General features: G+C 44.8%; 2 protein-coding genes across 2 annotated transcripts in view; both read right to left on the bottom strand.

Moving 5' to 3' along the window:
• LOC128296831 (uncharacterized) overlaps nucleotides 1-3,860 on the bottom strand; it is a 52,746-nt gene extending 48,886 nt beyond the window's left edge. Inside the window, exon 1 of the mRNA XM_053032331.1 lies at nucleotides 3,731-3,860. Within this exon, the coding sequence (XP_052888291.1) occupies nucleotides 3,731-3,860 (130 nt within the window). The remainder of the gene's footprint in view (nucleotides 1-3,730) is intronic.
• Nucleotides 3,861-7,611: 3,751 nt separating this feature from the next.
• LOC128304124 (uncharacterized) lies at nucleotides 7,612-13,378 on the bottom strand. Its single transcript, XM_053041267.1, has 6 exons — nucleotides 13,292-13,378; nucleotides 12,692-13,232; nucleotides 11,941-12,388; nucleotides 11,080-11,879; nucleotides 9,047-10,258; nucleotides 7,612-8,976 (listed from the first exon to the last, which is right to left on the bottom strand). The coding sequence occupies exons 2-6, from the start codon at nucleotides 12,862-12,864 to the stop codon at nucleotides 8,415-8,417; spliced, it is 3,195 nt and encodes a 1,064-aa protein (XP_052897227.1). The 5' UTR covers nucleotides 12,865-13,232; nucleotides 13,292-13,378; the 3' UTR covers nucleotides 7,612-8,414.
• Between the last annotated feature and the right edge of the window lie 796 nt (nucleotides 13,379-14,174).

The raw sequence follows: 14,174 nt of genomic DNA, 5'->3' as shown, positions 1-14,174 counted from the left end.
CAATCAATTTATCATTTTAAGAAATTGAGCCAAAAATCAACAATTTCTAAAAAAAGAATTATAATCATTCAAATAAATTATCAAAAACAAAACAACAACACGTTAATTTGCTGTTGTTTCTCACACCTGATCAGGTCGTAGCTAACCCCCGGGTATTAGAGAAAGTTTTCAAAACTTTAAAATTACCCAATCACTCAATGTGTATGACACGGACTGGACATGCCTCGAGGAGTGTTGTTTCGCTTTGCCGTGACAGCAACGAACGCGTCGGATAAAACGATGGATCGATAAATCAGCAAGCGGATATCATGTCACCGGAACTGCTGCAAATATTTTTGTTGAAAACAAAAAAGAAACAACACATTGTCCAGACACAGGTGCTTTTACATGTTGCGTAAGCCAGCCCCCTCCCCGAGTCGCTTGGCAGAGGAAGGGCAGACCAACGGCTAATTGCTTCTCGCTGGGTGTACACGCATCTTCACTGCCTCTGGCTTTATCATGCCACTATCGCTGGGAACGGGAGGTCCAGTTTCTTTACGACCACGGGGATCGAACTCACCTCCGATTCTAGCCATCGGGTGAGTTTGGGGACCCCGATCATTTGCATAAACTCGCAATAGATTCCACCGCCGTTCCACCAGAGTGTGCTTCCCTGCACATGGGAAGAGAGTACGGCAACACCCCGCAAAAACAAATACGAAGCGAAAGAAAAAAAGGTATCAACCCCTGATAGCGAGTGGGGTGGGAACCGGGGATGGGATGCTGCCTTCCCGAGTTTCGGAAAACGAGTTCTCGTGAAGTTGCGACCTGGTGCACCTGTATTGGCCGTATTTATGGCTGTGTGTGCGAGTCGATGTATATGCGTGTCGTTTAGCAAGTTTCCTGCCGCCGAAGAACAAGAAACTTGTTTTTCCGGTTGCAGCGACAAACAAAAACTCTACCGCCACATCTCCATACGCCAGGGTTTACGGTTTGGCAGCAGATAAGAGATCGTAGATCGGGAAAATAGCGCAGCAAGCGCACCCGCACGGTACACCGACTCGCTGTCGAAAATATCCAGCCGAAGCATTATTAATTTGCAAAAACAGTATCAAATAGCCCGGGAACATTCGATAAGGATCGGGGAGATCGTGCCGCTTGATCGGTGATCATGATTGGCCCGTTAAAGGAAGACAGTATTCACTAGACACCATCAAGACTCCACTCTGTATGATGTGATTTTGTCTGTAACGCCTCTTGATGGCCAATTTCTCAGTTTTCACCTTGTTTTGGAACACCTTGGAATAATTTCTGAGATATCTCCAAAGACTTCCCGGGAGTGCCCTCCCGGACTTTCACGTGAGGCACTTCAGCCCTAAGGGTGTAGTTTCGTACTGTGCTCATAGCAATAGCAATAGCAATGATACTTTCCAACTGCGCATGAATTCCTCGAGTGTACTTCGTACGCCATGATTAGCTTCAAAAGACGCAGGTTAAAACAACAGGTCACGCCTAGATGGATATCTGGTGATAGAAATGAGGCGTGAAGTATTTACACCACCGCCATTAAAACTGGATCGAAACCGGAAGGTTATCAACGCGGATCGATGTTTTGCTGATGTATTCCGGAGGTGAGATCGTGCCACGGTCCGTTCCAGCTGCCCTTCGGTACCGAGCGGTACATATTTTTGTAGATTTTGGGATACATTCCGGTCCAGTTAGGAATGGCGAACGGTGTGACCTTTGTGCGTATGTACCTTCACACTCCACTGCCCAATTTTTGAGCGCAATTCACCCGATGTTGGTGGCCCACCGGCGCCTTCCGGAGTCATCGCTTCATCACTCATCCAATGCGTTATGTCCAAAGTGTCTCGATTTTACAGGGAATAAGCTCCATCTTGAGCAACAATTAATGTGCGTCAGTCAATCAACGTGTCGCAATTTGTCGCCCTTGCAATTTGTCAAACCAGCCACGGGATGGCTGAATGTTTCCCTGCACTCATTACGCCCTGTCACGCAATATAGGCTCATGATGGACGATGCCATCATTTAGCGGAGTGCGCAAGACGGCTGGATGCAAAGCTTCCGGCATCGGAGCATCGGTGCAGGGAAGGTTTGTTTTGCATATGCGTTACCGTCTGCATGTTGTGTAGATGTCATTCCGAAGGCTTACACTACTGAAATACAGCAGGTTGCAAAGTTTTGTTACTACCGACCGAGGTAACAACCAGTTCCGGTGCTTTAGTGCGTGTCCGGTACACAGGAATTAAAATGCGTATTTCTCCGTGCGATCGAAATAACAGTTGCCCGGCTACTGTCCGACGGTTGTTTCCGCGGTGCTTGTAGTTGCGCCTACACCATGTTGTGTGGTGTTACATGGGCTAATAGGAAAGTGATTTTATTTCCTTCCTCGGCCGGGTGCAGTTTTGTTCGAAGGCGGCGTAAACATCCGGAATGATGATGGTAGTGCTGTACCAATCGTATGTAGTGATTAATAGCATAATTATATCTAAAAATGAAATGAAAATTAGATAAATCCGATTCGCTGTATAGTGATATCGTTTCGATTTTTTCCGAATGAAACAAACATTTCCAATATTTACCGATACGCATCACACGCCCTCGCTTTACATGGGCCACTATTCTCTGATTGACGGGGGCTGTCCAGTCGCCAACCGGCACCCGACAATGGTATCGCACGAATCTTCACGAGGTAAAAAAAAAAGAACCTCCGATAAATAAAGCCCCGTACGAAGGGGGTAAACACATTGGGCGATCAACAAAACCCACGGGTCCACGATCGATGAACCATGTCCAAAACGCCCCGTGTGCGTGCCACCATTACCGTTCGCAAGAGAAACGCCGAACTACTCATCGATAAACATTATGATTCGTATGCAAATGATGATAAACCCCGGGCCTGAGCCACCCAGACACCGGGTTGGCCACCCCCCCTGCGAATCAATCGCATTCCAACGATCCCGGCACACACGAGACGACACACACATCCAACACGAACGTCATCATCCGTGGGCGTTGGATAGTTTACGCCGGTCTAAAACGGAAAAAGGAAACGATTCGTTCAACGGGTGCGGGTTGTAGTGAGCGCGAACCAGTGGCGAGGCGTTGCGTTTTTTTTTCGGAGGCAGGCGTTTGCTTTCCCTTCGTGCGATCCCGATGGAAAGTAGCCCTCTTGCCAGTGAGGGCACCGAACCGTTGCACAATCGAGACGATTAAACTCGGTACCAACGGGTGACACTTGGCCGCGTAACGCAGCGGGGCGCACAACTACGTGTCATTTGCATGCGACGCATGTAACATCCTGCCAACCCACTTTGAGTGGCAGGGTGCTTTTTTCTCTCGCTTGATTGACCTAATCACGCGTAAGGTGGCTTTTGCCAAGTTCCGTACCGGTTCACTACGGGCGGGTATGCAAAGTGTTACTGCTCGTTGCAGCGTTCCGTCTAATCGGTTTTGCTTGGGATTTTGCAGTACAATCAATATTGGGCCACTTCGGTGTGATGTCTTCCAGTTTCGAGACGTAAACTACTCGGTTTGCCTGTATTAGATCCATCGTTTCATAATATCAAATTAAAACACACACGCGCCCCAATGATGAAACACCGGATGCATGCCGATGCAACGTACCACACAGCGGAGAAAGAAATTGACTTGAATGAACTAAAAAGCGACAGATGATGAATTTAATTTCCGTTTTGCTTAAATAATATACCAACGTGTGCGGGCTTACCTTTTCGCTTCAGAATGTAATTCTTCTTGTAGAGCCACCAGAGCAACACCGCCACCAGGATGACGGCGAGCAGCGTGCCGAAGATAGCACCCGCAATGTCACCGCCTCCATAACAGGATTCGTTTTCCATTGTCCCCGCTTGCTACGATACAGAGTCAACGCTAATCTCTAGCCGGACACATACACTATCACGTTATTTTATCCTTTTTTTCTGGGGTATTTCACACGTTCGAATTCTAGCACGTTTTGTTTGCCGATTAGTTGAAAGAATGTTATCGCGCAATCAAACAGCACACGGCACGCTCAACAATTAAATCAAGCTCGGTATAATCACAACGCACAGAGCAGAACACCGTGTGACATCATCCTTCGGATAGGAAAACCGAAATAACAACCGGGCACCGCACCGGGCAGATTCACCAAAAGACTGTGCGGCCTGTGTGACACTTGCGGTAATTGAACATCACGCGCACTCACACACACACACATACACACACAAACACGCACTCACTGCGGGCACGTTCGTCGATGGGTAATGAGATGGGCAGGGGCCCGGGGCACAAATCCATTGAATCTGCACACACAACGTACGCTTCTTTTGTACCCACACACGGGTGCGCAAATACCTTTCTGCTTCTTCGCTTTTCGGCAGATGGTGTTGTGTTTTACACTAGGTTCAACTATTCTTTGCTGGCTTTTGTTTTACGCCTTCTTCACCGGCCTACTCTGCTGCTTCACTGTAGTATGGGCGAGGGATTGGGGAGATGAATTTAAATGATAAAATTATGCAACCATTATCTGCCGAATATTATTGCTCTTTTTGTGATGATCGTGATGGCTGTGATTACGTTCAAGGCTTCAAGTAATATTAACTGAATTTACTTTTGTTTTCCCTAGCCCTTTATCGCACATTATTGGTTGTTTTACAAGCTAACACGGTTTGACTGCATTACGAACGATATCGTTCTCCAGTCGCATTATAAGTCGAAGTACTATTGAATTGATTAAATAATACGTTCTTAAATGTAAACTTAAGCGAGGTATTATTTCCCACCATTTCTAAAACTTGTTCACAAATGAAGCGCAGCTGGTGGCAAGCCCTCAATAAATAGGGAATTAATTAAAAAGGGAAACGTTTGCATTTTAGTCCAAAACAAATAAACTACTATCTCCAACCAGTAATGGTGCAGTGACGGCCTAATGGCCCAGCATTAAACGCTCTTGATCAATTTATTGTTTACGGAACCCTTTCAGTAAACACTTTCACCAATGGTGTATGTGATGGATCTACCACACACTCCTTATGCATATTGCATATTGATCGTGATCTCTATAAAAATGTATCCATTGGGCGTATAATCAGTGAGATGAATTTCAAACTAAAACAACAATTCCGCCGAAATGCATCGTCGAGAGAAGAAGTAAAAAAGGGCGAACGATCACTTTCTTAAACGATAGAATTTTTAATAGTTTTGTTTCCGGTTTTTACTGGGTAACAAAAGCATAAAATACCACACACACACTCTCCACAGAAAAAATGGAACATGTTATGTAAAAGTGAGCTTTCGGGTTGGCGATGATCAACTTGATCATTTGGTGTCGATCGTTTGTCATTGTTTTGTGGATATCTCAGGGCGGCCCTTTCAGGACAAGTTAACTGATCCTAAAACTAATCTCTTTGGATGGTGTGATAAATTGTCTTCATGAAGTCTTAATGTTTTCCTTATACCACAAGCGCCTCATAACATGTGTTTGCGAACTCCGAACAGGATAACTCCGAATGGTTTGGGCCGCGAACCACACGCTTTTGCCGTTGTTGATTGTTCGGCTTCTACCACCCGAAAGCAGCGAGAAGAATTCCCAGCCCAGCTTTCGACTTGTCGGGAATGGGGGGGTTCGTAATATCTTTCTTCACGTTTAGAAAGTGACGCTCTCGGACCAAGCGAAGGAATGTATCGATTACTTTCCTTTTCCTGATGTGTGAGCGTTCCGCAGGCTCCTTCGATCACTTAAAACCCCAGGTCCCGGGACCGCGTTGCCGCCGATCGAGGCGTTAATGCGGTGGCCAATCCTTGTCTCTTTCTACGATTTTGACGGTTTTTGGCTGAGGTTGGGTTTTTTCTTCTTCTTAGTTCTTTATGAAGCCTCTAGCCTCGGGGAATAATACGGACCCCGGATCCCATATCGGAGCGGACTCACCCGTTGCGTTGGGTGAAGGAAATAAAAATTCAATGCTGATGAAAGGCTAGTTAGCCTTGTTGGCTTCAAAAGAACATTATCAATTGAAAAGCTTAATGCGACCAGAGGTTGGACGGAAGCAACAATTTGAAAACGTGAGTAAAATTCAAAATTTGTTAACCCTTCCAAACAGCATGCAACGATGAAAAAATGTTGGTTTCGTATTATCGTACGCTTGGAGTATTAATTGTTTTGTTTTAAACAAAAATCTACCCAGAACTTGGACCATTGGTAAAATGGAAAACTTGGGCGATCTTTCGACAGGATTTTATATCAAGTGCAATAAAAAGGAAGATAATGTTTTGTTTGACGATCGCGGTCGAGTGTCTTATCTTTGTTTTCTTATTTTCTTCCACCTTTGATGAGATTTCAAACAGGTTTCTTTTGTTTTGGATTGTTTTTTTTTTCATCTGGCACTCCTATCCAATTCACTTCGGGACAAACAGGGGAAAACAATACCTCGGTTAAACCTCGGAAGGAATTATGTTTTGTGTCTCCCCTGTGTTTGGATAATAACACTATAATGTAGCTTAATTAGCCGCACAACACTCGACGAGGCGTTCAACAGGGCACACCAATTGAGAATATGTGAGTTTCCCTTTAAGGTTAACCAAAGGAAAACAGTGATGAAGTGATAATTTTCAGGAGTTTTTTGTTGAGGAGATAGTTTTAATAAACACTTTCCAATCACTATTTCGATAAAACTGTTTTGTTTTAATTGAAGTCATCTTCATTAATGATTTTTTTTCTAGAATATCACTTGATTGTCAACTGAGTTCGTTTAAAACACTATTCGTTCAACACTATTCGTTTAAAACTGACCAGAAATAATCATTAATGATTTCCTGTTTCGAAAATCAATATCTACTGATAACACTTCTTCAATGCAGATTGCAGAATAATGAAAACTTATCACTTGAACTGAGAATATCACTTCTAGCGCCGTATGCTTCGATTCATCTTAATTGCATTTAAATGCACACCATGTCACAGCCACCTGTGTCGATGCACAATCTGCTGCGTAAACACAGCAAACACCTGGCCACGATGAACACACGAAGTTTTGTGCTGAGTTTTGCGTTTTTAAACCCCTGTTTGCATATCAACAACGATCACGAATACGAACAAGCAGTAACAATTATGCAGTATTTAATCACCGTTCTTTTTCTGTTTTGATGTGTTGCACCTTTACGCGACACGTGCTAGCAACGGTCCTTCAATCACGAAGAATTTAAAAAAATGACTTGTTTTGAAACGACGAACCTCGTTTATATACGGGTATGGCTGGGCTGCACTGTGGGAGCGCTTACGGCCACCATGCTGTGCAGCTGTAGAATATTTTTATATTTTTCCGCGATAGATTTTCCCATGCACTTCAGGGATTCTATAATTATAATCAATAACATATTATTAAAAGTGTGCTTTGATAAAGTAAGTCAATAAACCGATTTAAATGTATAAATTATTCATTTTATAGCAAGAATTGTGGCCTCCCCAAATAACACAAGAAATATGTCTAATTTTGACAGATGCAGGGGTTTCAATGGAACATTGCACTGAACATAGGATTCATTTATTCCATACAGGAAAAGCAGTTATAAACCAATTTCGTGCCAAAGATGAATTTACACCATTATTCCATGTTTTGAATTATTTATTCTTCTCTAGATTGTTCTATAAAATGGAAACGGCGGAAAGCTCTACGGTTTCATGTTTGCATCTTTGCAGTCTAACTGCACGCCTACGCCTTCTTTCGCCATTTAGCTAACAAATAGAATCCCCATCAAGCAGGAACGGAATATCGAACCTTTTCATGAATTAAAAAACTATCAACTGTTGGCATGCAACACAGACCAAATTCTGCACCGAAGATAACAAATGCATCAAAACGTTTTTAACATTTACTCAGGCAGTCATTTAGGATAGTAAATGGAAGAACGTAAATTCTGTTTTGGAAAATAGAACGGAGTTTGCCTTAGCGCTATGGAAGATGATGAGCTACATTAAATGTATTGAGCCTACGTATACTAGTTTCTACCATTCCTAGCTGATCTTAACGTAATAATCTTCTCATTTGCAATGAGCGCTAAAGGTAAATAGATGACCGCACGCATTGGGCACTTTCTTCTTATTACGCTATGTAAATGTTGTGTACTACTCCCCAAGTTTTGTTCCCGGTTACGTTCGGGATTTTGTTTGTTGGGATTGCTTTACTACAGTCTTACTGACTAATTATCAGCTTCTTTCTAGCTTATACGATCTTTCACATTTTATAGTTATCGATTTTTCTTCTTTGTTTGTAATTTATCTGTTGTGTTTCTATATCTGTTTCTATTTTGGTCTGCTTTTTGTTAAATTTGACGGTTGGTTTTTTGATTTCGTTACGATTGTAGTGTTGCGTTTGTTAGGTTTGGTAGCTTTACAGCCAGGAAGTAATTGGTAGAAGTTATTGTTGATTGAGCATCATAATCTTCTTCGCCTGTTCCATCCCGGACAGGTACGCACCGTGTACGGTCGAGAAGTACCGTTCGTGGCATGCTTCACCGGCAAAATGGATTGTGGCACTGGTTTTGGTGCTACTGTTAACGTTACTATTGCTCGTCCCTTTCGTACCGGGTGTGGTAGTAGTGGAGACGGTACTCGAATTGCACGGAGCATTGGCTAAAGATTCAGATGTTTTTTGGACGACTTTGTTTGGAGTGGTGTGAGTGCTAGAGGTTGCTGCTATCGGGACGCAAGTTAGTGTATTGCTGCTATTACTGCTGCTCGTACTGTGACCGCTCGTATTGCTCGTGGACGTCCCCGTTCGCATACTGGCGGCACCCATTGTAGTCGATTGTGTCACTGCCGGCAAAGATTCCTTTTTGCGCGATTCTTCACCCGATTTGTCGTACTGATTGCATATGAGCGTTTCCGTTAGGTTGGACATGAAGTTCTGCTCGTGATCACAGTTTACCGAGGTGTAACTGTACGAACCACGAATATAACGATTGGAGTTCCATCTTGTACTAAAATAAAAAATATAAAGAAAAAAACCTTTGAAAAACAACATTTACGCATTGAAACAACATCACTTACCAGTAATAATTGACAGGCTTAGGTACTTTCTTCTTGGTAAACTTTTCCAAAATGAACACACAGTCGCTCACGATCTGTTCATCGTTAAGCGCCTCCATCTCGAGCGCCCCATAGCTACCGATCCAACCGAGCAGTGTATTTGGTGGGCCCGGACTAAGCACATCGAATCCCGAGATAAATCGTGTCCAGTGCGAATCCTTCCGTAACTCATCGCGCCACACCAGCTGTATGCCTTCCGCTTTGCCCCACCAGGCATCCTCAAACTGTAGAAAGATTTTATCAATCGTCCCGTACCCGATACTGCGAATCGAGCGACTGTAGCTTGCCGGTAGATTCGGTTGAAACAGTTGATCCATCGTATCCTTCAGTACGCCCAGCGAGAACGTTACGATCAGATGCTGACAGCAGTAAATCGTTCCATCGGTACACTTCACAATCACCTTGCTACGGCCATCCAACCAGCGGATCTCGCAGATCGCCTTATTATACACGATCTTCTCCATGCCGATCTCTTCGATCAGACAGCTCACGAGTGCCTGAAAGCCGTACCGCATATTGATGTGTGCCTGACAGCTTTCTCCGTTAAACGAATAGCTGCCCCACAGTTTTGCCGAAATGTCTGACACGTGCAGGCAGGAATTGTCAATAATCTGAAACCGACAGTGCCAATCGAGCAGTTGCTGTGCCAACACCTTCTGTTCGGCGGTAAAATCTTTCTCCGTACGCTTTCGGAACTGCTCACGTAGATATGCCTCCAGCGATACCGGATAGGATGCGTCACGATCGCCACCGGATGTACGGGCGGCAAACTCTTCGCACTGTTCCAAAATCTGACCAACGATGAAGTCGACGCGCTTCACCAGATGGTCGTCTATCCGAAATCCATCGTCACGCAAAAACTCGCCCAAACCTTCCTCGGACGTTTCCTCGCGCAGTAACCCATTGCGTTTGGCTATTTCGTGCAGCTCATTTTGTCGTCCGTGTAACCACTGGGCACCGGCTTCAACCAACTGACAACCTTTCCCACCGACGTGATGCTTTTTCAGTGCTTTCGTACTGATGCGTCCCCCGGGGGACGATTGTGCTTCGAGAATGGCGAAGCTTTTGCCCGAATTACGCAGCTGCTTGGCGGCTCCAAGTCCGGCTATACCAGCACCAAGGATCAGCACATCAACGTACGCTTTCGGGCCATGATTGAACGGTGGTATCAATCTACAGCGAGAAAAAAAATGTTGAAAAAGGATGATAAGTTTACGTTTGATAATTTTAGAAGCGGTTTAGGCTTATAAAGTTAAATAAAAAGCAGTAATATAAGATGTAAATTAAAAGGACTTAATGCAAACTACCTACTAATAGAAAAACGAAAACGTACTTAAAAAAAGGAAACATCGTATTGTACATCGTACAGTAGTTTATAAAAGATCTGTCTTAGCTGTGTAGTGTTTCGTTCTTGGTATGGTAAAATGTGTCTGCATCATCGTGTTTAAAGATGTGCCTTCCTGCAGAAGGAGAGGGAAGAAGAAAAAGAAGAAACAAAAATAAATCCAGAACAAAAGATACTGTAACTTAGTGTAATTTGTGGCAATTGTGTTTTAATCAGTAATGAATTAATCAATAGAAATAATCGTATGATTGGTTTTGAAATATTTCCAAATTATTATACTTCATCACAAAACTGAACTGCTGAGTTTTGATTTTACCAACAAATTCCATAAATCAAACTAAATTTGGTAACAAGACAAAATAATCTACATGTAAATTGTTTCTAGTTCAAACGCGCTTATGTTAGTGTACACATGCTATAAATATAGCATTGAATATTTTTGTAGCATCATTTAATAAAAATGTATAACCGCAACTACCAAAACAGTCAATAAGGATCCTCTTGAAGGTGGATTCGTTTGGAACTAAATTTCTTTCAACAGTTCGAATTCTGTTGTTTTTCTTTCAAACGTACCCAAATTAGTAACATTTTGAAATAACGAACCATGCTATTTAACCCACACACAATCAAAGTCCATGCAGCTACTTACCTGTCGTATAGATCGATCAACCGGTTCGCTTCGCGCCATCCCGTCTCGACCGCACCGTGCACGGTCGAGTAGTAATGATCGTGCGTAGCCTCACCGGCAAACTGTACGACCGGCATTCCGCACGTATTTGTCAGCGGAATTGCTAGATGGGACGCGGACGTATTCAGCAGATCGGTCGTCATCGATCGGAACGTGTACGAACCGCGGAAGTTTGGATTCGAATACCAGCTGGTGCGCTGAAACCGTACCGGTTCCGGGATGGTGCAACCTTTCATAAACTTGCGCAGCAAAAACATGCACGCACGGCGCACATCCTCGTCGCTTGCCCGTTCCATGCGGCGCGCATTTTTGCCCGAAATCCAACCACACAGCACGTTCGGTTGATAGTCCACGATGTAGAAGCCGAACACATCCTCCATCCAGCTGTCCGGCATTTTGCGCACCTCGTCCAGGTCGGCCTGGTTCCAGATCAAGCTCAAACCCTGCCAACCCTTCGCCCAGAATGGTTTGTCGAACTCGAGAAACAGCTTGTTAACCGTACCGATCGTCAGCCCCTGGATCGCGTTACGCTTGATCGGCGGAAGATCGGGCGTGAACAGCGTTTGATAGCGTTCCTTCAGTACGCCAAGCGAAATCGTACATATGACGTGGTCTGCATCGTACACACTGTTATCGGTGCAGCGGATCGATACGAGACTATCCGGTCCGGCGGTCCAATTGATGTTGGCGACCGTTTTGTTGAAGTGCGTATAATCCTCCAGGTTGATTGCATCCGTTGCCGTAGGTAGTGGATGTCGTTTCTACAAAGGTATAACGGAATTAGTATGGAATGACAGTTCCAAGTTCCTTCGTGTCACTTACCATCAATATTTCCAACACCGTCCGATAGCCTTTATCGCGCCAGTTTAGCAACAAATCCCCGTCACACTCCCAGTAGTGCAGATAGCCCGGCCCGGACGTATCGAACCAGCTGTCGGAAGCTTCGATGGAGTTTTCAAACTTGTGGAAAAACTCCAACACCTGGTACGCCGTATCATTGTTAACGTCCGCATATTCGGCGGTTTCCAGCAAGGCCCGAAATTTCCCCATAATGAACGACCCGAGCGAACCCCGGTATCCGGTCAGTTCGTGCTTGTGCGTTTCCAGGATCGACCAGATAAGGCCGAGCAACTTTTCGCTTCGCTCCTTCGGTATCTGTTCACCGTTCGAGCGGGTCAGCACGAACCGTTCGTACCGGGCACTGTTCGAGTCGAACACGTTGTACTTGGAACCGAGCTCGTAGCATACGTTGCCTTTCTCTCCGTGGCACCTAAAAATAATGCAAAAGATCGCAAAAGATTGTATGAGAAACGAAACCCTTTGCAGGTGGGCAATATGGTGGCGAGTGTGAACGAGCACAGTAAATAAATTATAATCATGGTAATCGATTATTTAGTGACCTTCATCTCGGAGCGGTGAAAGAAACCGAATAAATTCTCGAATTACATATTGCGCCCCGCTTGGAAGGGGGTGGAAATAAGCGAAAGAATTTTGCCTATCAAAAGGGGAAAACAACAATAGGGATAAAGGATGGTAAGAATCAAAAGAAAAAAAAATCAAGCACACCACTTACCATTGTGCGCCCAGGTCAACAACGTTTGCCCCGAACGGTACGCTATGGATACGGCCACCGATGCGATTTTCTGCCTCGAGTATCTTCACGTTCTTGTAGCCCCGTTCGATGAGGCGTGTCGCAGCGGCCACTCCGGCCGCTCCGGCACCGATGATGACGATTCTCGGATTCATGACCTAGCCACCGGAAACCCAGCCTGCCGCACGACGAAATATCACGGAGCTACGCCCGAGTGAAGTGTTTTGTCTTCAAGGTGCACCGTTTCGCTGCTCTTCTCCGTAGCACCGTATCACATGGACTGCTCTCGAAGTGGGCTTTCAACCCGCGTGCCGCCCACCGTCTACTTCATCGTCATAAATCGATACGCGCTGAAGATGATTATTTGCCTTCTGCTTTCTTTCCGTTTTTCGGTACGGACGGGTGACCTTTGCGGGGTTTGTGTGGACGAGGGTATTGGTGAACCGTCCTATTGTTGTACGCCACTTTCAGAACCCTTCCACCCACGGAATGGCAATCATAATTACGGCATGCACATATGTCGCTACGGCGAAATAAAGGTATCGCAAGATGGTGTTTGTTAAAGAGCTGTTAGTGGCTTACGTGACAATGACGACCAGATGGGGACAATGCAAAAATAGGGAAAGCAGTAACAACACAATAGAGAGTGGCACGGATCAATCTAGTGCGAAGGTGTTTTTTGCACAAAAAAGCCACATCCAAGTAGCCAAGGAGGGAACACAATCTCTTCTGACAACTTAATCCCCGTGTGCGAGATAAGATTTCGCGTTGCTATCTTTATGAGCTTCTAACGGGTTGTGCTCCAGCTCTGACAACTTCGCACGACATCGCAACAAATTTGCACATTGTTTTGCTGGCCTGGACCAGGTTCCTTCTGCGGGAGTCACATCCTTACCTGCAACGGGCCAATGATTGATTGACGCTCCCGGATACGGACGAGTCTTTCCCGCAACAACGCGACACGGGTGTTTTGAATTCGATTAAACCTGTTGGGGTTCTTGCAAAACAATACGGACAACAACTCCGTACGGTCACCGTTGCAGCCACCGTCACGTACGAACGAAATTTATCGTTCGCATTTGACCCTCACACTGAATTCCGTCAGTCGCAACGGAGCACCAGATTCGCGTTATCGCGTATGCGCGAATACCATGTGTTTTTCGGTGTGCGAGTGTAGTGGTGCGGGCCCAGATTGCTGGTTGTTATTTGTGGACCATCTGTCACCAATCGTTGTACGGCACCGTTTGACAGGTCCTCCCAGGTCCTGCACGTTTGCGCGCATTCAAAACTGTCAAACGGATATTCGTGGAATTTTTCAGCGGTATCCTTGCTTCATCAACAACGTGATGTTGATTGAGGAGGAATATTGAAGCCATATAATGTTAGGCAAGTTTGATAATGCGATAAGTTTAACCATTATGACAAAAATAGTAATTTAATTAATTAAATTTAATTTAATCAAACC

This window comes from Anopheles moucheti, chromosome 2, assembly GCF_943734755.1.
Source record: "Anopheles moucheti chromosome 2, idAnoMoucSN_F20_07, whole genome shotgun sequence".
NCBI classification, from domain to species: Eukaryota; Metazoa; Arthropoda; class Insecta; order Diptera; family Culicidae; genus Anopheles; species Anopheles moucheti.
The sequence above is the reverse complement of the archived record's forward strand: the minus strand, read 5'-3'. Positions and strand labels throughout refer to the sequence as shown.